General features: G+C 36.0%; 1 protein-coding gene across 2 annotated transcripts; it reads left to right on the top strand.

Annotated features, from left to right (window-relative positions):
• The first annotated feature begins 420 nt into the window (after positions 1 to 420).
• On the top strand, positions 421 to 4,658 carry LOC109787660 (Sodium Bile acid symporter family). Of its 2 annotated transcripts, XM_020346198.3 has the most exons (5): positions 439 to 1,046; positions 2,151 to 2,246; positions 2,352 to 2,658; positions 2,977 to 3,224; positions 4,084 to 4,658. In XM_020346198.3, exons 1-5 carry the CDS (start codon positions 715 to 717, stop codon positions 4,313 to 4,315), a joined length of 1,215 nt encoding a protein of 404 aa, XP_020201787.2. In that variant the 5' UTR covers positions 439 to 714; the 3' UTR covers positions 4,316 to 4,658. The 2 variants fall into 2 exon arrangements, with proteins under 2 accessions (XP_082928677.1, XP_020201787.2); XM_083072551.1 differs by lacking the exon at positions 4,084 to 4,658 and having other exon boundaries at positions 421 to 1,046; positions 2,960 to 3,098.
• The last annotated feature ends 19,007 nt before the right edge of the window (positions 4,659 to 23,665 follow it).

Genomic DNA, 23,665 nt, shown 5'->3' with positions numbered 1-23,665 from the left:
AATTTTGTCAAACAATAAACATGATGCATAGTATTAATTATTCAATAAATATATTTACTTTCATAAAAAATAAGTAAATAATTCATTAATAAATTCATAATAAATAAAAATATCAAATAAATGACTAATTAATTAATTTAAAATCAATTTTTTATAATATCTAGAATAAAAAAAATATGATTCTCATTTATTATAAGAAAAATTCTACAATCTCTGAAATCGTATTCCAAAATATATTTCAAATTTTTAAAAAATCAATTTAAATTATAAAATATTAGATTAAATAATTATTTAATAATAAAATTATTAAAAAAAATATAAATATTTGAAACTTTCGACCATTGTTTCACATAGTTTTGGGAGGATATACATCAAACATCAAAGGGAGATAGTAAAACTTTCTAAGAAACTCACCCTCATGTCATGCCTATCTTGCCCATCCATTCTTACTTTCTAATATGCCAACATAATCCCCAACCAATAACCATCCATCAACCAAACCAAGCCACTCACAGCCATGTATCACTCAACCATCTAATTCAACACAAACACACCCATCACCATCCATCGCTCTCGCCTTCTCTTTCACACACCTTCATTCATATTCGTATACGCCAACTCTCTCCCACAACCTCATCTCCTCACTCACTTTCCCACTGCCTCTCCCACACCTCACCGGCGCCGCCACCGCCACCGCCGGCGCCACCGCACTCAATGGCCTCAATTCCGCTCGCATGCTCCGCCAAGCCCAGGCTCCAGGCCATGCCCTTCCTGCCCCTCATGCGCCGTCGCGCGTCGTTTTTATCGTGCGGCGGCTCCAAGGGCGGCGCCGCGGCGTGTTTCGCGTGCTCCACTTCGCGCAGGCTGGGGTTCCCGTTCCAGCGAAGACAGGGGAAGTTCTCGTTGCTTTCGTTCGGTGTTGACGAGGGAAGCGCCGTTGGGGAAGTGAGGGAGAGAGATTGGTCTCAGCTTTTGTCCGCATTGCTTCCTGTTGTTGTTGCTGCTACCGCTGTTGTCGCTCTTGCTCAACCTTCCACTTTTACTTGGTGGCTTTCTCTCTCTCGTCACTTTTTTTTATTTTATTTTATTTTATTTTTTATGTTTTTATTTATTTATTTTTCTCCATGGACATGTTATAATGTACTCAAACTTGACAACTCAGGACTTATCCGAAATTTTGTAAAATATAATTTTCGTTCATCAAATATTATTTTAAGATAAATATAAATTGAATATGGAAGCACAATTAAAGTTAATTTCTCGGATTCTGGATCGGACCTTATAAACAATGCTTAATGGGCATGGTTAAAAAAGAATTGCATATATTAACATAATGTTTTTTTTTTGTGTGTTGCTGGTTTTTTTTTTGTGGACTGTCTTAAAAATATTATTTATTGAGAAGAAAATTGATTGTTTTATTTAATGAAGTGGGATTTTATTAACGACTTACTTAGCCAGACCGATGTTGTCATAACCGTTTGTTTGTTGTGACGGTTTTTTGTTGTGCTTGAAAGGGTGTTATTGGACTGCAATTTAATTGAAGCATAAACTTCCCAAATACGTTTAAGAGAAGAAAATATGAAGGTAAAAAGTATGGAACTTGTTAAAATAAACTTATTTACCTTAACTTGTTGAGAGGTTAATTGAAAAAAGTTTGTATAGAAGTTAATTGTGTAAGTTGATTTTAGTCTATGAAAGAAGCTCGGGTCATTTTACCTTATTTTATATTATGTGTTTGATTAACACCTTTGTTATGGTACTCTGACTGAACTTTTTCTGGAAATATTTACTGAATAAAGGTTATTTGAGGAGTGATAACAATACACTCTTCTAAGACATTTTTGTTGACACACTTTCTTTTATTGATTAATCAATAAAATTTATTAAGAATTGCAAAATTATAATTTATTAATCATTAAATATGAATGTAAACCACAAAATTTTATGGTTTTTAATAAATTTCAACTGATAATAGTTAATGTGTTCAAAAGGGTGTCTTGCTAGCATTTGATATTTTATTTTTCTGCTGTAGTTGCTCTTTGTTTTCTCTCTTTTCCTGTTAGAATTTTAAATTTGTTATTCTGTTAGAGCATGCACAGTGGAATAGTATAGAAATTGAAGAACTGAGTGTGAGGTTTCAACTTGATCAGGGTATCTAAGGAGTTATATGCTCCTGCTCTTGGTGGGATTATGTTGTCTATTGGAATAAGACTATCCATTGATGACTTTGCTCTTGCATTTAAAAGGTATGGTTTACTGGTTTTCATTACTACTTTCTTTATTTTCTGCTTAATTTTTTATATGAAGTCATGGAGCTTCTTCCAGCGTTCATTGTCTTCATTTTGTTGCAGACCTTTGCCACTTACTGTTGGGTTAATTGCACAATACGTACTTAAACCTGCTATCGGGGTCTTGGTTGCAAAGGCTTTTGGCTTGTCTAGGATGTTTTATGCGGGTTTTATCCTCACAGCGTGTGTTTCTGGGGCTCAGTTATCCAGCTACGCAAACTTTTTAAGCAAAGGGGATGTAGCCCTAGGCATTCTTCTCACAAGCTATACCACAATTGCATCGGTTATTGTTACACCATTGTTAACTGGTCTTCTGATTGGATCAGTAGTGCCAGTTGATGCAGTTGCCATGTCCAAGTCAATCCTGCAGGTATGTAGTGAATGTTTCTCCTATATCTATACCTATATATAAAAGCGATTCCTTGTTTATGTATATACAATTTTTTTGTTTGTTTTATTCTTAAATTTTTAAATAATAAAAAATAATATTGAAAATTAACTATTCTTACAAATCCAAATCTTGAATCCAAGACTTTGAGATTTAAAGATTAGATACAGTACCAATTGAATCAACAAATATTGATAATTTTTAATTATTTTTAAATAAATATAGAGGTACAGAATGATTCGACCCACTAGTTCTACATAAATTTGATTTAATGAGGGTTTAGTTGTAAATATTTGGCAGGTTGTTCTTGTTCCTGTAACACTTGGTCTTCTTCTCAATACATATGCAAAGCCAGTTGTATCTGTTCTTCAACCTATGATGCCCTTTGTTGCTATGATTTGTACTTCAATGTGCATTGGCAGCCCTTTAGCTTTAAACCGGAGTCAAATTTTGTCAGGCGAAGGTCTCCGATTGGTTTTTCCAGTATTAACATTTCACGTTGTTGCCTTCACTTTAGGATATTGGTTCTCAAAGGTTCCATCCTTGAGGTATGCTCACTTTTAGAAGTAGATTACCAAGGAAAAATACCTGAAGTATAATGCATAAATGCAGAATTTAATGTTTAGTTATATTTGTTCATCTGGTGGCCTCTTTAGGACTTCCCTGTTTTCATTTATAAGCAACAAAATAGCTGATTTAACACATTAAGGAAATTAGTGAAGTGCATTAAACTTTATAAATTTCATAATATTTTTCTTAAATTGTCCTTCTTAACTATATTAAAAGAGTTTTGTTGAAAAGTCAATTTTTTATTAAAGGAAGGGTGTTTTGGGAAAAGTATTATTAAATGAAGTAAAAATAGTTAAAATTTGCTTATATTTGAGAGAGAAAAAATGTGTATTTTTTTTATTTTTGTTTATAAAAGATAACAGAGGGAGTAACTAGTTAGTAATTATAGCTGCTAGTTTTTAAGAACTAGGCCATTCAAGCTTCTAATTGACAAATAGATTGAAATTGAAATTGGTATGTTAGAAAGTGACAAACATATATATGTTTTGATGAAGAGCTTCAAGGTTAAATACTTAAATTCCTTGGTTCCTAAAACGTATTCTACTTGGTTATTTCTATTGAGTGTTTTAAATTGAATAGTTTGTTTTTATTTTTATTAAGCTATTCCATATAGAGGATGAGTGTTTCAACATCTTCATTTGTTATATCGGAAATCTGATTCGAAATGATAATGATGCATAAAATGAGAATTCTTTCATCTTGTAGGAAGCTTATATTTCTGCCTGAATTGGAACTATCTTCGGAATGTGTCATCTAACATAATTTTCTTGCTAACAGTTGTTAAAAATATTTTATTTTGTGCCATATTTAAAATTGAGTGATATACTACTGTCACAGGCAGGAAGAACCGGTAAGCAGGACAATTTCACTATGCACTGGAATGCAGAGTTCTACCCTTGCAGGCCTTCTCGCAACCCAATTTTTGGATAGTAGTCAAGCAGTTCCTCCTGCATGTTCTGTCGTTGCTATGGCTATAATGGGTCTCTGTCTTGCCTCCTTTTGGGGAAGTGGCTTTGTAATTAGAAATCTGTTGCCATTACCTCCACTCAGAACCAATTCTGCTGTTTAAACATAACTTTTTGTTCTGATACATGTCATTGAGGCTTATTTGTAAGCATATCAGTTGGTGGATGGAAACTTGAGAAATTTGATCTTATGGTACCAATTAGAGATGGTTAGGAAAGGTAGATTAGTAGGAAAAATTCAATTGTATAGGTTAGTCACATACGAATCAGCAAGAAAGAGGTTTCATTAGTAACACTGTAATATTCCCTAGAGAAAAAATTACTTAGTAACGGAGGTATAGATGCATAGATACTACCAATTGTTACATGGCTGCAAATCAGTGTACTTCTGTACAAAGACTCAAACTATGTTGTAGATCATTTACCAATTAAACAGTTTTCTCTGTCCCTCTGCGTTTCTCCCATTGTGTGAACCTGTGATCTTTCAAACGAAGGAGGGTTGTGGCCAACTCTCTTATTCCTTTTGCAGGGAATGCTCATTTTTATGTTTAATGTTTTTCAATATTATAATTTACAAGAGATTAGAGATATTTTAAAATAGTAAGGGAATAACTTGAATCATTATTACGAGAATTTCTCAATTTTACCCCCTTATTTAAGTGAATCTCCCAAATAAGATATATAAAAGTGGTTGGTCAATCTGAAAGTGAATTTTAATCATGAGTGAATTTTACTTGCAATTAGGGTAACAATAGGCTAGAGTTAATTCGACAATGCCTGTGATTTAGTTTAAATCAACCTAGGTTAAGTTAGACATTTTATGAAATAAATTAGATTAATACTTTTATGAAAGTTTATTTGATTGAATATATTGTTTTAAATCATTCAGAAGGTCTTTCAAGCCTAATAGACCGTCTAATTTCAATGAATATAAACAATAATATTTATTAGCATCAATATTGTATTAAATTTCTTTTATTAAATATAAAACAATAAGAATTAAATGTAGAAGGGTGACTCTCCTTTTTAAAACTTTGAAAAGACTTATGATAGAATGAGTTGGGAATTCTTTCGTGCTACTCTTGAGGATTTTGGTTTTCCATCTCACACTGTTAATCTTATTATGAACTGCACTTGCTCCACTTCCTTGTCTTTGAAATGGAACAATGAGATACTTGATAGTTTTCAACCAAATATAGGTTTGAGACGAGGGGACCCAATGTCCCTGTATATTTTCCTTCTTTGTTTGAAAAAAATGGCCCTTTTTATCGAAGAAAAAGTATTTGATGGTGTTAGGTAGCCAGTTAAGATATCCAATGACATTTCTAACATCTTCTATGCGGGTAACTATCTTCTTACAAAAGCAACATTTGCATGGTTAGATAAGTGTTTGATCTTTTCTGTAAAGACTCTGGTCTAAAGGTGAATATCTATAAATCTAGAACTCTTGCCTTTAGTAATAATGTGCCCGGAAGGAAACTTATGAAATTCACATCCATCATTGAATTCCAACATACTATGAATTTGGACAAATATTTTGGCTTTCCCTTATTAAAATGTCGTGTGTGTAATAGACACTTTGCTCATATTGTTGACCGAATCAATGGTAAATTGGAGGGTTGGAAAAATAAGACTTTGAATCGTGCAGGCAAAGTTACTCTTGCCAAGGCAGTTTTGTCCTTCATTTTATATATATATATATATATATATATATATATATATATATAATGTATGTATATATATATATATATGTATGTATATATATATATGAGAAGGAATTCGTTTATTTTAGGAATAAGTCTACCTAGAATTATTCCATTTAATAACTCATGTTCTATATCAAATTTCAACGATTAAATCGTTGAATTTGAAGTTCATAATGCATAGACAAAATTTGCAAATTTTTAAAAAAATTGAAAATTATTTAATACTTCGTTTCAATAATTCAAATTAATATATAAAATAATTTTACGATTATCCGTCAATTTGAATTAATAAAATGTATCAAATGATATTCAAATGTTTTAAAAATTTGCAGACTTAATCTATGCAATAAAAAATTTAAATTCAACGATTGAATTATTGAAATTTGATGTAGAACATGAGTTATTGAATAAAATAAGTCTAGGTAGAATAATTGTGTATATATACGAAATTTATGGATTTCATAGGGACTTTGTAATCAAATTGATGTTTCTATCTGCAATTTTATTTGGGACAAACATTCTACTCACTGAGTGAGGCTAATGTTGCTCTCCACGGGAAGCACACTCGGTTTCTTATGCATCACTCTTATTAGTGTGTACACGTGTATTAGTTAGTAGGATAGTTAGGAAGTTTGTTACTTGTACTCAAGTGTATTATGCCATTGAGCATAGTATAAATACTATATTGTAATAGACTCAAGTTAGTTAATGAATATATTTTTTTCATTTCTCTATTTCTCTAATATGGTATCTAAAGCTTCTTCTTAGGCTTGAAATCATGGTTAATTCAAGTTCAACTTTTGCTCACTCCCTCTCCATCAAACTAGAATATAAAAACTTTCTTCTATGGAATCAACAAGTTAAAGCTATAATCACTTCACACAAACTTCATCGATTTGTTGTGAATGTTAATTCTAATTAGGGATGACAAATAAACCTGTACCCGTGGGTAATACCCGAACCCGTCTTGACTTTGACGGGGAATACCCGTTTTGACCGGTACAGATAAAACCCGATAAATTAAATCGGGTAAAGGTACAGGTACGGGTATATACTTACCCGCCCCGTCCCCGTCCCCATCCCCAATCCATCCCTGTCCCCGGTTAAATACCCGTCCCCGGTTTAATTATTTTAAAAAAAATTAAAATTTTAAAAATAATGCTTCTAGTCTAAAGTGACTCACTCCAGCAACACGATTACAGCAACAAGATTACACCAACAATCCAGCCTCCACATTTGGGAGTTAGGGTTTCAAATCCCGTATTCACATCGTGAGCCTCCGACGGACTAGCCACTCCAGCCTCCGACGGACCAGCCACTCCAGCCTACATTTTCTCCCTCCGAGCGGCTCCCTCACCGGTACATCTCTCTCTCGCTCAATCTCTCTAGGATCTGTGCTTTTTCTTTTACACACAGATTTGAGATCGGTATCTTGAGCCAGGATTGGTTCCGAGGGACGACAAAACCCCTTTTCCCCTTTACGCAAAGTTAGGCACTTTGTTTATGGAAACTCGTAGTAAGCCGAGAGGTTGGTCAATTTTAGGCATGTCTTAGGGCGAGGTATCATCCTCTGCCCCTGTGGAGTCTCCTACATCCTTAACTCTTTCAAATCCGGAGCTTCTGCGAAACTTTATGAGGAGGGGACCTCTGTTGAACATAGGGGTGTGCAAAAAATCCAAATTGATCCGAACCGATCCATAACCGATCCGATCCATATTGAAAAATCCGATCCATTTTGAAAAAAAATCCGAACCGAACCACTTTATAAAACCGGTTCAGTTATCCGATCCATTTTTACAAAGTGGATCGGTTCGGTTCGGTTTGGTTTTTTAAAAAAAACCGATCCATATATGAGTAAAAAGTGGATAACTGCACCGCACCGAACCGATCCAATTTAAAAAAAACCGATCCATATTTTAAGAAAACCAAACCGATCCACTTTATAAAATGGATCGGTTAACCGATCCACTTTTATAAAACGGTTCGGTTCGGTTTGGATCGGTTTTTTGAAAAAACCGATCCATGAACACCCCTAGTTGAACATCAACTTGGCCCTTCTCCCTTCCTTGCCAATGCGATTCGATCCGGACCTTAATTGACATGCTGCAATTCTATCTTGAGTCACGCTATTTGGCACAGAGCCTCTTATAAACTCCAAAGTGTGACTTTCTGTTTCTGAATAAACGAAGATAGGATATGTAAGCGGATTTAAGTTTGTATGGAAGTCAAATTAATTATATTTACATAATTTATATTTATCAAATTAATTTATATTTATCAAATTAATTTATATTTATCAAATTAATTTATATTTACAAAATTAATGATGCAAAAATCATCTTTATCTAATTCACTTATGGTTTGCTGTTAGAGTGTGCATCTTTCTTCGACAGCCACAAGTCATTCCTTGTAATAATAGTATGCCATGGGTACAATTTTAGAATGTGGAATCTGGTTTGTTTGGATCATTAAGGCATGTTTCTCTGGGATTTTTAAGAGTCTAGAATCTCATCTATCCTTAGAATTTATTCTAACAGTAATAAGTCATATTTGGGTAGTTTTTTCAAAATCATTTCTCACATCTTTATAGGCTCTAGAATTGATTCTGGAAGTTAGATTTTATTGTTTCTTAAAGTTAATTATTGGTATGGATCCAAGCAATTTTGCTAAAATATTCCTACAATCAACATCATAAAATTAGTTTTGACAAATTCTATGTTACACTTCTAAAATTATTTTATTTTACATAAGGGGTGTCGCAAGTGATAAGATAGCATGAGTTGAATAGTTGGAGGGTCTCTGCAGCAGGGCTCCATAAGAATACTTAGTAGAACATAATCTCACATGTATGGGATTTTATGTTGCCAAAGATACAATATTTTTTTTCTAGAATATTCCTATATATAACATTAAGTTATGTATTCTTGTTTATTTGCCTTTGCTGTTTCATTAGTCTAATCTAATTTTTCAATTCTAATTTTTAAAATTTTTATTCATAACTCAATTCTAATTTTTTATAAATTGTCTTATGATAGGTGGATTGAAGCTTAATGACATTACTCAACATTTTCTACTTGCAAGATGAATTTTAATTTTTATTTGAGAAATTTCAATTTATTTTGTTATTTGAACTCAACGTTGTGGTTGTTTATTTGTGACATTACTCAACATTTGTGGTTGTTTAATTTGTAAGATTTTAATTATGTGTAGTTATTTATTATGATGTGAAATATTTGTAGTTGTTTAATTATTAAGAAGTCTCTTGATTAAAATATGAGATAGACAAACAACCCAATTATCATTGTAATATAACATAAAGATAAGTTAAAAAAAAAATTGTAAAAAAAAATTAATTTTTTTACAGGTACGGGTACGGGTACGGGTATACCAAATACCCGATGGGGACGAGGATGGGACAAAAATCACATACCCGACGGGTATGGGGACGGGGACGGGTATGGGTTTCAGTCGCGGGGACGGGGACGGGTATCATGAAACCCGTACCCGCCCCGCCCCGTTGTCATGCCTAATTCCAATTAAATATGCATATGAAATAGATTGAGATCTCGATATTGTAACAAAAGATTATCGACATTGGTTAGTGTAGGACCAAATGTTGTTCACGTGGCTTCTTTTGTCTCTAATTCGATTCTTCCTTGTGTTCTTGGTTGCAAGAACCCGTGGCAAGTTTGGGAGAAGATACACAATCATTTTCATTCGCCACTTAAGGCCAAAGTTCGCCAGTTTTGTTCATAACTCAAAAGTACAAAGAAAGGTTCCAGTTCAATTTCTGAATATATCTTGTGTAGTAAAGGTGTAAAGCTATAGTTAATTTGTTAGTTGCAATTGGAGATTCAATAGCAGAGCAAGATCATATTGATGCAATTCTTGAAGGTCTTCTAAAGGACTACAACTCCTTCGTAATGATGATCTATTGTCACTTAGATCCTAATTCTATCACTGATATTGAATCGTTAAGAAATTTCATCTCAATCAGTTATTGTGAAGATTGCTCAAGGACCATAAGGGTGAAATTCTCATAATCACTCTTAGTTTCAAGGTAATCTTGGAGGCTTTCAGTACTATAGTCGTGGCGGCAAGTTTCATGGTGGTCACACGAGGTAGAGGTCGTGGTCGTGGAGGAGGATCATGACCTACATGTCAAATTTGTTATAAGCATGGTCATGATGCTTTTAATTTTGGAATTGATTTGATATAGTGTACATTCAACCTTCTATTTCTCTTATGAATCTAAAAGATGCACATATGTAACAACCTCAAGCATTTGTTGCAACTTAGTAGCCTCAAGTTACTCAAGAACTTCAAGTGCCTCAACATGTTGATACTCAAGTGACAATTACATCATGTGACTTCAGATCCACACAACTTGCTTCAAGGCAACAATTACATAGGACCTGATCAGGTTCACATGGGAAACGATCAAGGTCTCTCTATAACCTCTGTTGGTACCTCTAAGTTTGTGTCTCCTTGTCACCCACCCATCACTCTTTCTCTCAACAAATTATTACTTGTACCTTCCATTACCAAAAACTTGGTGTTAGTTTCCAAATTTGTTCGTGATAATAATGTTTATTTCGAGTTTCATTCAAACTATTATTTTGTGAAATCACACGTGTCTAAGCAAGTTTTACTTAAAGGTTTAATTGGTGTTGATGGTCTCTACACCTTCAAGAATATTTCCTTACACAATAATACATCTCTTAATCATTTTGTTTTTGTGAATAATGTTGTGATTTCTAATTCCAATTCTTTTTGTACGTGGCATAATCGTTTAGGTCATACTAATTCCAACGTAGTCAAGGAAGTGTTACAAATGTGTAATATTCCTTTTCATAATAAAATCAAATATTGATTTCAGTAGTGCTTGTTGCTTGGGTAAAACATATAGAATACCTGCTCCATTATCTACTACCGGGCATAACAATGCCTTTAAACATAGTGATGTCTAGGAACCATCACCCTACCTTTCTACTAATGGCTACTCATATTATGTAACATCTCAAAATACTTGGATTTATTTTCTTAAACATAAGTCTAAGGTACTTTCATGTTTCAAATTGTTTCTAAAAATGGTGCAAACTCAATTCTCAAGTCAACTAAAAGCTATCCAAACTGATTAAGGAGGAGAGAATCAACCATTTTTTGCATACCTTATTGAAATGGGAATTCAACACTGAATAACATGTCCTCATTCTTCACATCAAAATGGTTCAATTGAAGGGAAACACAAGTAGATTGTAGATATGAAATTGACCTTCCTTGCTCATGCATCTGTCCCTTACAAATATTGGGATCATAATTTTACACAAGTTGTATATCTTATCAACCAAATTCCCATTACAACACTCCATTCTTTTACTTCTGCCTTTCATGCTCTTTATAATACAACACTTGATTACAAGAGTCTTAGAATCTTTGTTTGCACCTATTTTCCATTTTTAAGACCTTACAATGATCATAATTCCAATTTCGATCTACAGAGTGTGTGTATTTGGGTCATTCTCCCCAACACAAAGGATATAAATGCCTAAGTTCAGATGGTTGTGTCTACATCTTTAATGATGTCCTCTTTAATGAATATAAATTTCCATAAATGTCCCTTTTCACCAAACAACCCATCATCTTTCAACCTTCTACCTATCTCTTTGTCATTCTTTTACTAGAGTCACTTACAAATTCTTCTCCTACACCAAGACGTTCATCCATATCTATTATAGCAAGACCTCCATCCACAACTCCTACACCAAGACCCACAAATACCATTGTCGATACTCATCTTATGCAGACTTGGGCAAAGTCAAGAATTTTCAAACCTCAGGTTCTTCTTACTTCTACTGAACCAACAATAGTAAACATGCCTTGTTTGATCCTCTTTGGCTTGCTGCTATTAAAGCAAAATATACTACATACTACTACAAAATAGACATATAACAACATACATTAGATAACACTATTAAGATAGAAATGTTATTATTATAGTTTAGGCTATATTTAACAACATTTTAATAAAGAAGTGGTGTTATAGAATAGGTCTTTGACAACACTTTTAAAAATAAATGTTGTCCATTTTTTTAAAATAATAATAAATAACACCTTCAATAAAAAGTGGTGTTATAGAATGAGTCTTTGATAACACTTTTTAAAATAAGTGTTATCCACCTTTTAAAAATAATAACAGACAACACCTTTAATAAAAAATGATGTTATTGAATGAGTCTTTGATAGCACTTTTAAAATCAAGTGATGTCCACTTTTTTAAAATAACAATAGGCACCACCTTCAATAAAAAGTGGTGTTATAAAATTATATTTGATAACACTTTTAATAACAACTTTTCCACCTTTTTTTAAAAAATAACAATAAACATCAATAAAAAAGTGGTGATATAGTATAAGTCTTCTATATTATTTTTTTAATAATAAGTGGTGTCCAATTTTCAAAAAGGTTTAATTACATTTTTGTTCCCTTAAATATTGTGATTATTCGATTTTAATGACTAAAGTTTTAATTGAGCAATTTTAGTTCTTCAAGATTGTAGTTGTATGATTTTGGTTCCCTAAATTTTAATCAAACATTTTAATCCATCCAATATTGCAATTGTAAGATTTAAGTCTCCAGCTCCCATTAAAATTCTAATAATTTAAAAATTATTATATATATATATATATATATAATATTTCGCAATTATTCAATTATTGACATATTTATATTACATATATTATAATTTGCATTCATGTCAAATGATATTATTATTGTTATAGGCATATGTTATCCATAAATTAATATCAATATTATCATTAATATATTTATAGATAAATTAAATATTTCATAAATATAATTAGTTATATATTAATATATTTTTACAAATACAAAAATATAATAAATAAGATAAATATATTAGAAAAATTTTAATTAGAAATATTTATCTAGAAATTGTAGAAGTATGAGGTTTGTATAGTTGATGATGACTTAAAAGAATTAATTTGTATTACCTATATCAACAAAATGTATCTACTTTTTAGTAGATATCAGATAAAAACTTCATAGTTAAACGTGTTTGATTTGGAGTAATTTAGAGATGGGTAACCTTCTGAAAAGTTTCTCAAAAAATGTGTAAGTGAGGATTAAGTATGCTGAAAAGTCATGTGCTGATTTGTAGGGTCAGTCGTTGAACCTAAAAGTGAATGGATATCTCAAAAAGTGTTACCCACGGAGGGTTTTGATCGATAAAGGGTTTTGACCAACAAGGAATTCTATGACAACATTTGTTTATTACAAGTGCTATCTAAATGGGTCTTATGACAACATTTATTTAAAATAAGTATTGCTTAAAAAGGGCTTATTATAGAACTTTTGTAAAATAAGTCTTGTCTAAAAGGGTCGTGTAATAACACTTATTTATAACAAATGTTATCTATTTATGTCTTATAATAGAACTTTTAGTGTGCTATTAAAGGAGGTAAACCCCCTTTAATAGCACAAACATTGACAGCTCACAAAAATGTTGTTAAAGACCTTATTTGAATGTTGTTAAAGATCATTTTTGTAGTAGTGTATTGATGAATAATAATACTTGGTCTTTTGTTGAGCTCCCTTCCAATTGGAAAATAATAAGGTGTAAGTGGGTTTTTCGTGTAAAAAAAATCAAGATAGTAGTGTTAACAAATACAAGGCCCGACTTGTTGCCAAAGGCTTTCATTGACTTTGATTTCATATAAACATTTTCACCTGTTGTGAAACTAGTGACTATTCAAATTATATTAACTCTTGCTCACACACATGGATGGAATATACAACAGATTAATGTAAACAATGCTTTCCTAAATGAAAATTTGCATGAAGAAATATACATGGTACAACCATCAGGTTTTGAGAAACCTAATAAGAATATTGTATGTCGATTGAAAAGATCTATTTATGGTCTTAAACAAGCCCCTCGAGCTTGGTATGAGTGTCTCACTTCCACTCTGCTACAGTATGGTTTTGCATCCAACAGATGTGATCATTCTATACTCACTTAAAATCATAGTAATGTTTGCATGTATGTTTGAATCTATGTTTATGAAATTCTCATAATTTTCTCTTCAAGTACATGTGTAACTTAAATAATTCACAAGTTGAATGTTACTTTTGCTCTTGTCGCCACCGGCCCGAAACGGGCCTCGGCGGTCGCGAAGACGGTCGAGCTCGCTTATTATTTTGGTTTTGAAAATGTATTGGATTATTAGAACGACTTGTTCTCAAACTGAGACCTTGTCGATCTTATCCAATTTATTTATTAAAAGTCTCACTAATCCATATTAATCCCAAGCGGGACCCTCCATGGATTAGTGGTTTTCGCAAAAGGAGGGTTCGTGGAGTCGCCACCAATGTTTTACTCAAAACATTGGAAAAAGGGATAAGGCAATTGATTTTATAAATCAACTTTGGCCATTACAACCAGAGTCGGGTAAGGGAGTCGGTTACGCGTGGGGAAGGTGTTAGCACCCCACAGCGCCCCTTTCGGGTTCCCTATGACAGATTATTTCTAAAATAATAGCGTAAAATTACTTAATTACCCCTATTTATTATAAGCGATTATAAATTAACTATCTACATGATGACAATTTAAATATGCACACAGAAAGCAGTAACAGGAAGGATTTAAGAAGAAACCTTTTGAAGCGTGCTTTTATATATTGAGTAAAACTGGGAAGCTTTTTGGCGTTCCCTCGCTCTACAAGCTCGCTCGCTCTACAAGCTCGCTCGCTCTCTCCTATAAAATTTTGACTATGGAAATCCGGAGGATTTCCCTTCGACTAGGTTCGAATCTCCAAGCTAAGTGCTCGGAATTCCAGAACTTCGTCGGATCGACTCCCAGAGAGATTTCTAGGGCAGAACACTGCTCAAAAACCCCAGAATACTCAAGGAGGGAGTCAAAACTGAGTGTGAAAGTGCCAAATGACGTCCAATTGACGTCATATTTATAGGGAATAGGCCCAATACGGGCTACAGAACCAATACGGCCGTATTGAAATTTTTGAACTTCAATACGGCCGTATTCAGTTCAATACGGCCGTATTGAAATTCAGAAATTTCAATACGGCCGTATTGAGTTCAATACGGCTGTATTGAAGCTTCAATACGGCCGTATTGATTTCAGTACGACCGTATTGAAGTTTCAGAAACTTCAATACGCCGTATTGAGTTCACTGCGGCCGTATTGAAGCTTCAATACGGCCGTATTAAGTTCAGTACGGCCGTATTGGGCTTCATTCCCTCCACTTCCTTATTTTGAGCTATTCTAAGACCTCTAGACCTACAGAGAACCCTCCTAGGGCCTTCCAGGAGTCCTTCTGGCTGATCTTCCTTCAGTCTTCGAGAGTCTTCAAGCTTTATTTCCGACCCGGACAATTTTAGGGGTCTACAGCTGCCCCCCCTTTACTTAGTCAAACGGTCTTTTGGTGTACCGGCTGACAAGTAAAGGAGTTGACCCAATTGTCCGGGTGATGTGCCAACCTTCTGACTTGTAGCGTCTTCCGGTGGAAAATTATTGAGTAGCCTCTCCAGGTTGTTGCATACCTCGGCGCTTCTGACAACCTCGGTAGCTAAGTTTAACACCAACGTGCCTCTGACGACACTGATGGCTGAGTATTGTCTCTCCAGACCTTGAGTATTGTCTCTCCAGACCTTGAGTACTGTCTCTCCAGACCTTGAGTACTGTCTCTCCAGACCTTGAGTACCGTCTCTCCAGACTTTGTTTGAGTACCGTCTCTCCAGACTTTGTTCGAGTACCGTCTCTCCAGACTTTGTTCGAGTACCGTCTCTCCAGACCTTGTTTGAGTACCGTCTCTCCAGACTTTGAGTACTGTCTCTCCAGACTTTGTTTGAGTACCGTCTCTCCAGACTTTGTTTGAGTACTGTCTCTCCAGACTTCGTTTGAGTATTGTCTCTCCAGACCTCGTTTGAGTATTGTCTCTCCAGACCTTGTTTGAGTATTGTCTCTCCAGACCTTGTTTGAGTACTGTCTCTCCAGACTTCGTTTGAGTATCGTCTCTCCAGACTTTGCCTCTCAAAGATGAGGTAGTTGAGTATAGTTTGTCTCCACAGTCCACAATGCTGCTTCGACGGTTTGTTTTTCTGATTTTGTGCCGCTGAGGGCTGGATAACGCAGGGATCCGTCTAGGGGATGTGCAGTCATTCATAGGTTCTTGTGTCCCAACTTGCATTGCTTAGTTGGTACCCATGGGAATTTTTGACTCCTTGGGGTGTAGACACAGATGCTCTCTCTCTGATTTGAGCGATGCCTTATGTTTGGCTGACGTCTTTTGACGTTGGTGGAGTATCCCGGTTATCCTTATTCGGGTGACTCTTTTTGATTTTCTGATTTTGTAGCCTCTGTGTAGGCTGTTATCCGCTAGGGGATTTTGTCATTGGTTGTGATTAGCCTCTTCTGTTAGGCGTATCGGCTTGACGTTCGATGTTTGGCTAAGAGCCGGATTCCACTTGGGGAATACTTATTGATCTTTTTATGATATTTGCTTTTTGAAGGAAGTGCCTCTGAGTAGGCGAATTATCTTGATGTTTGATGATTGGCTGAAAAGCCAAATTCCGCTTGGGGAATTGTTATTGATTTCTTTTTTGGGTTTTCCTTTTTGAAGGAGTGCCTCTTGAGTAGGCGACTGGGGATTTGAAGTCCAGTGTTCGGCTGAGTGCCGGATTCCGCTTGGGGAATATTTATTGATATTTTTTTGATTTTTCTCCTTTTGCAGGGATGCCTCTGAGTAGGCGATTGGGGAATGAGGGATCTTATGTATCCCAGAGTATTATTTAGGAAGCCTCTGCAGGCTTAGCCTCACTCAGCGCTTTGAGTCGGAGAGCTATCTTCCACTGAGGAAGTGTTAAGTCCTTTGACTTGTATATACTGTTTGGATGATCGCACTTCCATTGGGGATTGCGTCGATTTTGCTTTGATAGCTCTTGCTGGGGATTTTGAATCCAAGAGCGTGAGTTGAGGTTTTCTCTGGGGAGTATTATTTCTGCGAGCCTCTCCAGGCTCAATTATTCTTTGATGTGGAGGATGAGGAGTATTTTGGTAAGCCTCTCCAGGCTCAGTTATTCTGTACAGTTGGGGAGTATTATTTCTGCAAGCCTCTTCAGGCTTAGTTATTCTGAAAGAGTATTATTTCGGCGAGCCTCTCCAGGCTCAGTTATTCTGAAGGAGTATTATTTCGGCGAGCCTCTCCAGGCTCAGTTATTTTGTGGGAGTATTGTTTCGGCAAGCCTCTCCAGGCTCAGTTATTCTGAATGAGTATTGTTTCGGCAAGCCTCTCCAGGCTCAGTTATTCTGCGGGAGTATTATTTAGGCAAGCCTCTCCAGGCTCAATTATTCTGTATGATTTGTTGAATTTTCTGTATTTTGCCTTTTTTTCGATTTTGGCTTTTTCTGTGTTTTTGCCTTTTTTGTTGAGTTCGGCTTTTTCTGTATTTTTGTTGATTTCTGTATTTTTGCCTTTTTTGTTGGTTTTGGCTTTTTCTGTATAGAAATGTCTCAGTTATTCTGAGAGAGTATTATTTCGGCGAGCCTCTCCAGGCTCAATTATTCTGAGAGAGTATTATTTCGGCGAGCCTCTCCAGGCTCAGTTATTTTGAGAGAGTATTATTTCGGCGAGCCTCTCCAGGCTCAGTTATTTTGAGAGAGTATTCTTTCGGCAAGCCTCTCCAGGCTCAGTTATTCTGAGAGTATTCTTTCGGCAAGCCTCTCCAGGCTCAGTTATTTTGAGAGTATTCTTTCGGCAGGCCTCTCCAGGCTCAGTTATTTTGAGAGTATTCTTTTGGCAAGCCTCTCCAGGCTCAGTTATTTTGTATGACGCTGTTGATTTTCTGAATCTTTGCATTTTGTTTGCTGCTGTCATACACAAGCAATTTTTCCTATTTTTTTCTAATTTATGTAGTTGCCTCATGACGAGGTCTTTGAAAATTTCTTTATGGCCAATACGGCCGCATCCATTTCAGTATGCCCGTATTGAATTGAAAATTTGTTCATAACCCTAATTTTGGTACGGGCGTACTGAACATGATACGGGCGTATTGTTTTTTCTGAAGTTTATATATTTTTTGTTTTTTCAATAAACAGAGAATAAGTGATCTTCCAGTACACCTATCATCTGTATGCATGTATGCAGTATGATGCACCTAATTCTATTTGATTCTTTTTTCAAAAGAATTAACCGATGCGTTTTTGTGTTTGGATTTTGCCATTCCTCCAGACGGACTGTGCTCTGCCGATTTCTGTTACCGAGGAATGATGCATATTTGATTTTGGTGTCATCAACCAAATGATTCTTCCCTTTCTTTAGAAGATGTGTCAACCCTCCTATTGACCACTATATCTCCATGTTTCCACTAGATTATTCAAAAATCGTTGGGACAAGAGAGAAAAGAAGGAAAGGATATATATTTTCAAAAGTTTGTGTTTTAGAGGGGATTATTTTATTTTTGAAAAATGGATTTTGTAAGAATGGCTGGCCATGGTAGGCTTATGTGTTTAGGCTTGTTCGATTAAACACTTATGAGGTTAAGCACATCTTTGTTATTAATGATTGTGTTTTGACAACTTGGATAGCTTTTCTTGAGCCCCTTGTTGAATTCAATTGATGGTACCATCATGGATTTATTTTGTTTTTCTTTTTTTGACGGCCCTAACTTTTGCCTAAAACACCCATTTGTGATGTCTTAGCGGGCTTTTGTTTTTGTTCATTATTTTGTAACCCTAATTTTTGCCTAGGTCACCCTTTTCGTGGGATTCCTAGCGGGTCTTTTGCTCTTATTTTTGCGCAGTCCCCCTTTTTGGGTTTCCTGCCGAGCTTATTATCTTTAGGATTTCTTTATCCATGATGGTACTTATTGATGCCAAGAAAAGGTGCTCCAAGCTGTCGTGCACACTTCCACGCAAAATGATGTGGGTTTATTATTTTTAAGACGATTTTAACCTCATTCATGTTTATTCAAACAGGGTTAAATAACGCGGTCTAGAATTTTATTGCAAGCGAGAAAAGAAGCAATAAGAAATAATAATGAATGATTTTATTATAATCATAGTGGAAACATGTGCCCTATCGAGGCTCGGGGGTCGGGCTGTCCCCGAGGAGTGATCTCTAATAGTCACCGAATTTACACATCCCTATTAGAAGGAAAAGGACACTCGATGACGACAACCGGCCTTGACGATTGTGAACCGGCCTTCCTAAAGATCTGGCTTAAAGAACGTCGAGAAGGATCTTGGTTCCTCTTCGTCCTTTGATCTTTGTTAGGGTTGTATCTTAACCCTTGTTTCCCCGGATTGTCTTTGATAATGGGTAGCTCCGGGATTCCTTGGGAGTCCTTGCCTAATTCTTGTCTTGGCAAGTATCCGTTCTTTGTGAGCGTATGAGCTACCTTCTTCATTTCTCGGGGAAACGTTTCAACATTGGCGATCTCCAATGCTTGGAAGGCGGTTTCTAAAGCTTCCTCTGCTGCATCCACATAAAGTATGTTGGATGGCTTGCTGATGAGTATGTCATCTTTAGCTTGTACGGTCACCAGTTTGTCACCCACTATGAACTTGACTTTCTGGTGGAGCGTAGAAGGAATAGCTTTCGCATCATGAATCCAAGGTCGGCCGAGGAGACAGCTGTATGCGGGAGTGATATCCATCACTTGAAATTCGACGTTGAAGATAGTGGGTCCAATTTGGATTGGAAGATTGATCTCTCCCACCACTTCTCTTTTAGATCCATCGAAGGCTCGAACGATCATGTTGCTCGGGCACATTTGGATTCCCTTGATTGCCACTTGCTCGAGCGCTCTTTTTGGCATTACGTTCAAGGAAGATCCATTATCTACCAAGACTTTAGTGATGTGATACTCCTTGCACTTTATAGAGATGTGCAAGGGCTTGTTGTGGTTTGATCCCTCGGCGGGGATTTCTTCATCGATGAAGGTGAGGTGATCATTAGCCTTGATGTGACTAACAATCCCCTCAAACTCGTCTTGGGAGATAGTGTGCGACATATATGCCTCGTTCAAGACTTTCAACAGAGCTTGCCGATGCGGTTCGGAGCATAGGATCAACGACAACAGAGTAATCTTTGCTGGCGTCTTATGAAGTTGATCCATGATGGAATACTCGCTCTGTCGGATATATTTTAACAGCTTGTCTGTCTCCTCCTCGGATTCCTTATTTTCCTCGGTTTTCTTTTCTTCTTTTTCTTTATTCTTGGGGGCTTTATCATGAAGATCTTCGGGAGTGTAGATCCTGCCACTCCTAGTCATGCCCCCAAGTCCAGCGATGTTAGAGATATCGCTGTCGGCAGAAAAATGGATGTCGTATATCCACGGCACAGCCTTATTCGATTCGTAGGAAAAAGGCCTTGGAGTAGTGATCCTTAACGGTGTCGGACCTTCCCCTTTATTCGTCTTAATTACCAACAACGGAGTTGACGTGTGTTCGCTTGGCGCGGTTGTTGGCTTACACTTGATAACGAACGGCGTGCGATCCATTCTTTGAACATACGCATCGATTATTTCTTTCTTTTTATTAATGTTTATTAATGATTTATTGGGAGGGATGTATGAAATGCAAATCTAGATCCCTCCATGATCTTTGATAAGAATGCATGATATGAGATGATGGCGATGAATATGCATGCATTGTGTTTATTCAACTAAGCATTATCATGTTTTTAGGATGTCCCTAAGATGATGCATGATATTGCTTGGTTTGGATAAATGACCCTTTTTTTCTTTTTTTTTTGGGTATTTTTTATTTTATATATTTTTTGTATTTTTTGGGTGAAAAGGGAAACTACCTATATGAATGTGATGAAGGTAGATGTTAACACCGTATAATGGAAGATTCTTATTCCTATTTATTCTTATTTTTAAAAGAATAGGAATGTTGTATGTTTAAAGAAATGCAATGTATGCTCAAACAATTTCACATAAACAATGCACAAACAATTCACTCATCCACGAACAGTCACGAGCGAATCACGAGGTAGGGGTATCCTGCAGAAAAGTGCATATTCAAGGTGGATCTAACTGTTCTCACCGGTCTGAGGCCCCCAAGGTGCCCCCATTATAGGGACCCAATTCCTCTCATCGTAGGTCGATGGAAAGCTCCAACGCACCGTCGGACTCAAGTTCATGGTTATCACCTTGAGTGATGTTTTTCCGACAACGGTCTCGTAGGCTCCTATAGACCCATTCAACCGGCCGTACTAACATCCACTCCCTATGGATTACCACTCATGCCCCCGGGTATAGAGGGAACTGTTGTGTGCAAAGGTTTGTGTGCAATTTTTATTTCAAACGATTGCGGAAATTTAAACAAACAACAATTATTTAAAGCCAAATATATAAAGCATGTTATCATACAAGCAAGGGGTAATGAAGTAATTTTAACTATTATTTGTTAAAAATAATCTGTCACTAAATGGGACTGACTCTCGAGAATTCCCCAGTGGAGTCGCCATCTGTCGCCACCGGCCCGAAACGGGCCTCGGCGGTCGCGAAGACGGTCGAGCTCGCTTATTATTTTGGTTTTGAAAATGTATTGGATTATTAGAACGACTTGTTCTCAAACTGAGACCTTGTCGATCTTATCCAATTTATTTATTAAAAGTCTCACTAATCCATATTAATCCCAAGCGGGACCCTCCATGGATTAGTGGTTTTCGCAAAAGGAGGGTTCGTGGAGTCGCCACCAATGTTTTACTCAAAACATTGGAAAAAGGGATAAGGCAATTGATTTTATAAATCAACTTTGGCCATTACAACCAGAGTCGGGTAAGGGAGTCGGTTACGCGTGGGGAAGGTGTTAGCACCCCACAGCGCCCCTTTCGGGTTCCCTATGACAGATTATTTCTAAAATAATAGCGTAAAATTACTTAATTACCCCTATTTATTATAAGCGATTATAAATTAACTATCTACATGATGACAGTTTAAATATGCACACAGAAAGCAGTAACAGGAAGGATTTAAGAAGAAACCTTTTGAAGCGTGCTTTTATATATTGAGTAAAACTGGGAAGCTTTTTGGCGTTCCCTCGCTCTACAAGCTCGCTCGCTCTACAAGCTCGCTCGCTCTCTCCTATAAAATTTTGACTATGGAAATCCGGAGGATTTCCCTTCGACTAGGTTCGAATCTCCAAGCTAAGTGCTCGGAATTCCAGAACTTCGTCGGATCGACTCCCAGAGAGATTTCTAGGGCAGAACACTGCTCAAAAACCCCAGAATACTCAAGGAGGGAGTCAAAACTGAGTGTGAAAGTGCCAAATGACGTCCAATTGACGTCATATTTATAGGGAATAGGCCCAATACGGGCTACAGAACCAATACGGCCGTATTGAAATTTTTGAACTTCAATACGGCCGTATTCAGTTCAATACGGCCGTATTGAAATTCAGAAATTTCAATACGGCCATATTGAGTTCAATACGGCTGTATTGAAGCTTCAATACGGCCGTATTGATTTCAGTACGGCCGTATTGAAGTTTCAGAAACTTCAATACGCCGTATTGAGTTCACTGCGGCCGTATTGAAGCTTCAATACGGCCGTATTAAGTTCAGTACGGCCGTATTGGGCTTCATTCCCTCCACTTCCTTATTTTGAGCTATTCTAAGACCTCTAGACCTACAGAGAACCCTCCTAGGGCCTTCCAGGAGTCCTTCTGGCTGATCTTCCTTCAGTCTTCGAGAGTCTTCAAGCTTTATTTCCGACCCGGACAATTTTAGGGGTCTACAGCTCTTAAACATTTTTTTTGAATATTGCGTACATTCTTGGTATTTAGGAGAAAAATTTTCCCTCTAGTGGTCTCCTTTTTAATCAGTCAAAATACATTTGTGAGTTGTTATCTCAGGCTAATATGTTAAACTTAAAAGGAATTTTTTCTCCTATGGTAAGTAATTGCAAACTCAGCAAATTTGGCATATATATTGTTTTAGATGCACATTTATACAGACCCGTTGTTGATGCATTGCAATATGTTACCATTACTCATCCTGATATGGCTTATTGTGTAAACAAAGCATGTCAATTCATGAGAAATCCTTTAGATAGCCATTGGAGAGTTATCAAGTGTATATATTTCAATATTTTAAAGGGACTCAACAACATGGATTGTCACTACAATCAACTGCCTTTAATGCTAATTTTTCTTTACAAGTCTTCTATGATGCAGATTAGGCCAGTGACCTTGACAATTGTAGATCCACATTTGGTTATTATGCTTTCTTTAATCCTAATCTAGTTTCTTGGTGTTCAAAGAAGAAACCTCTTATTCCACGGTCTAATATTGAAGTTGAGTATAAAAGTATGGCTCATGCCACATTTGAAATTCTATGGATCTAGTCCTTGTTGATAGAACATGGTATTCTTGTAGTACTCATTCACTCTACTGTGATAATTTGACTACAATCTCTTTGTTTCATAATCCCATTTGCACTCTCGAACTAAGCACATGAAACTTGACATTCACTTTGTGCATGATAAAGTTTCTTTTATAGCTCTTACATTTCAACATGTTCTAGCTGTTAATCAACTAGCTAATACACTAACTAAGCCTCTCGCTACCAAGTTGTTTTGTTCTTTTAAGGAAAAACTCAAAGTGCATGAGTTGCATCCAACTTGAGTTTCAAAGGGGAATATAAATGTATACACATGTATTAGTTAGTAGGATAGTCAGTTAGTAAGTTTGTTACTTCT

The sequence above is a fragment of the Cajanus cajan genome, chromosome 4, assembly GCF_000230855.2.
Source record: "Cajanus cajan strain Asha chromosome 4, NIPB_CcT2T_4, whole genome shotgun sequence".
NCBI lineage: Eukaryota > Viridiplantae > Streptophyta > Magnoliopsida > Fabales > Fabaceae > Cajanus > Cajanus cajan.
Note: the sequence above shows the minus strand (reverse complement) of the source record. Positions and strands in the feature narration are given on the sequence as shown.

Bases quoted from the DNA above. Each gene is read 5' to 3' on its own strand.
- LOC109787660 (XM_020346198.3), top strand. From the start codon at position 715: ATGGCCTCAATTCCGCTCGCATGCTCCGCCAAGCCCAGGCTCCAGGCC. The intron at 2,247-2,351 runs GTATGGTTTACT...ATTTTGTTGCAG, and splicing joins TTTGCTCTTGCATTTAAAAG to ACCTTTGCCACTTACTGTTG. The intron at 3,225-4,083 runs GTATGCTCACTT...CTACTGTCACAG, and splicing joins TCAAAGGTTCCATCCTTGAG to GCAGGAAGAACCGGTAAGCA.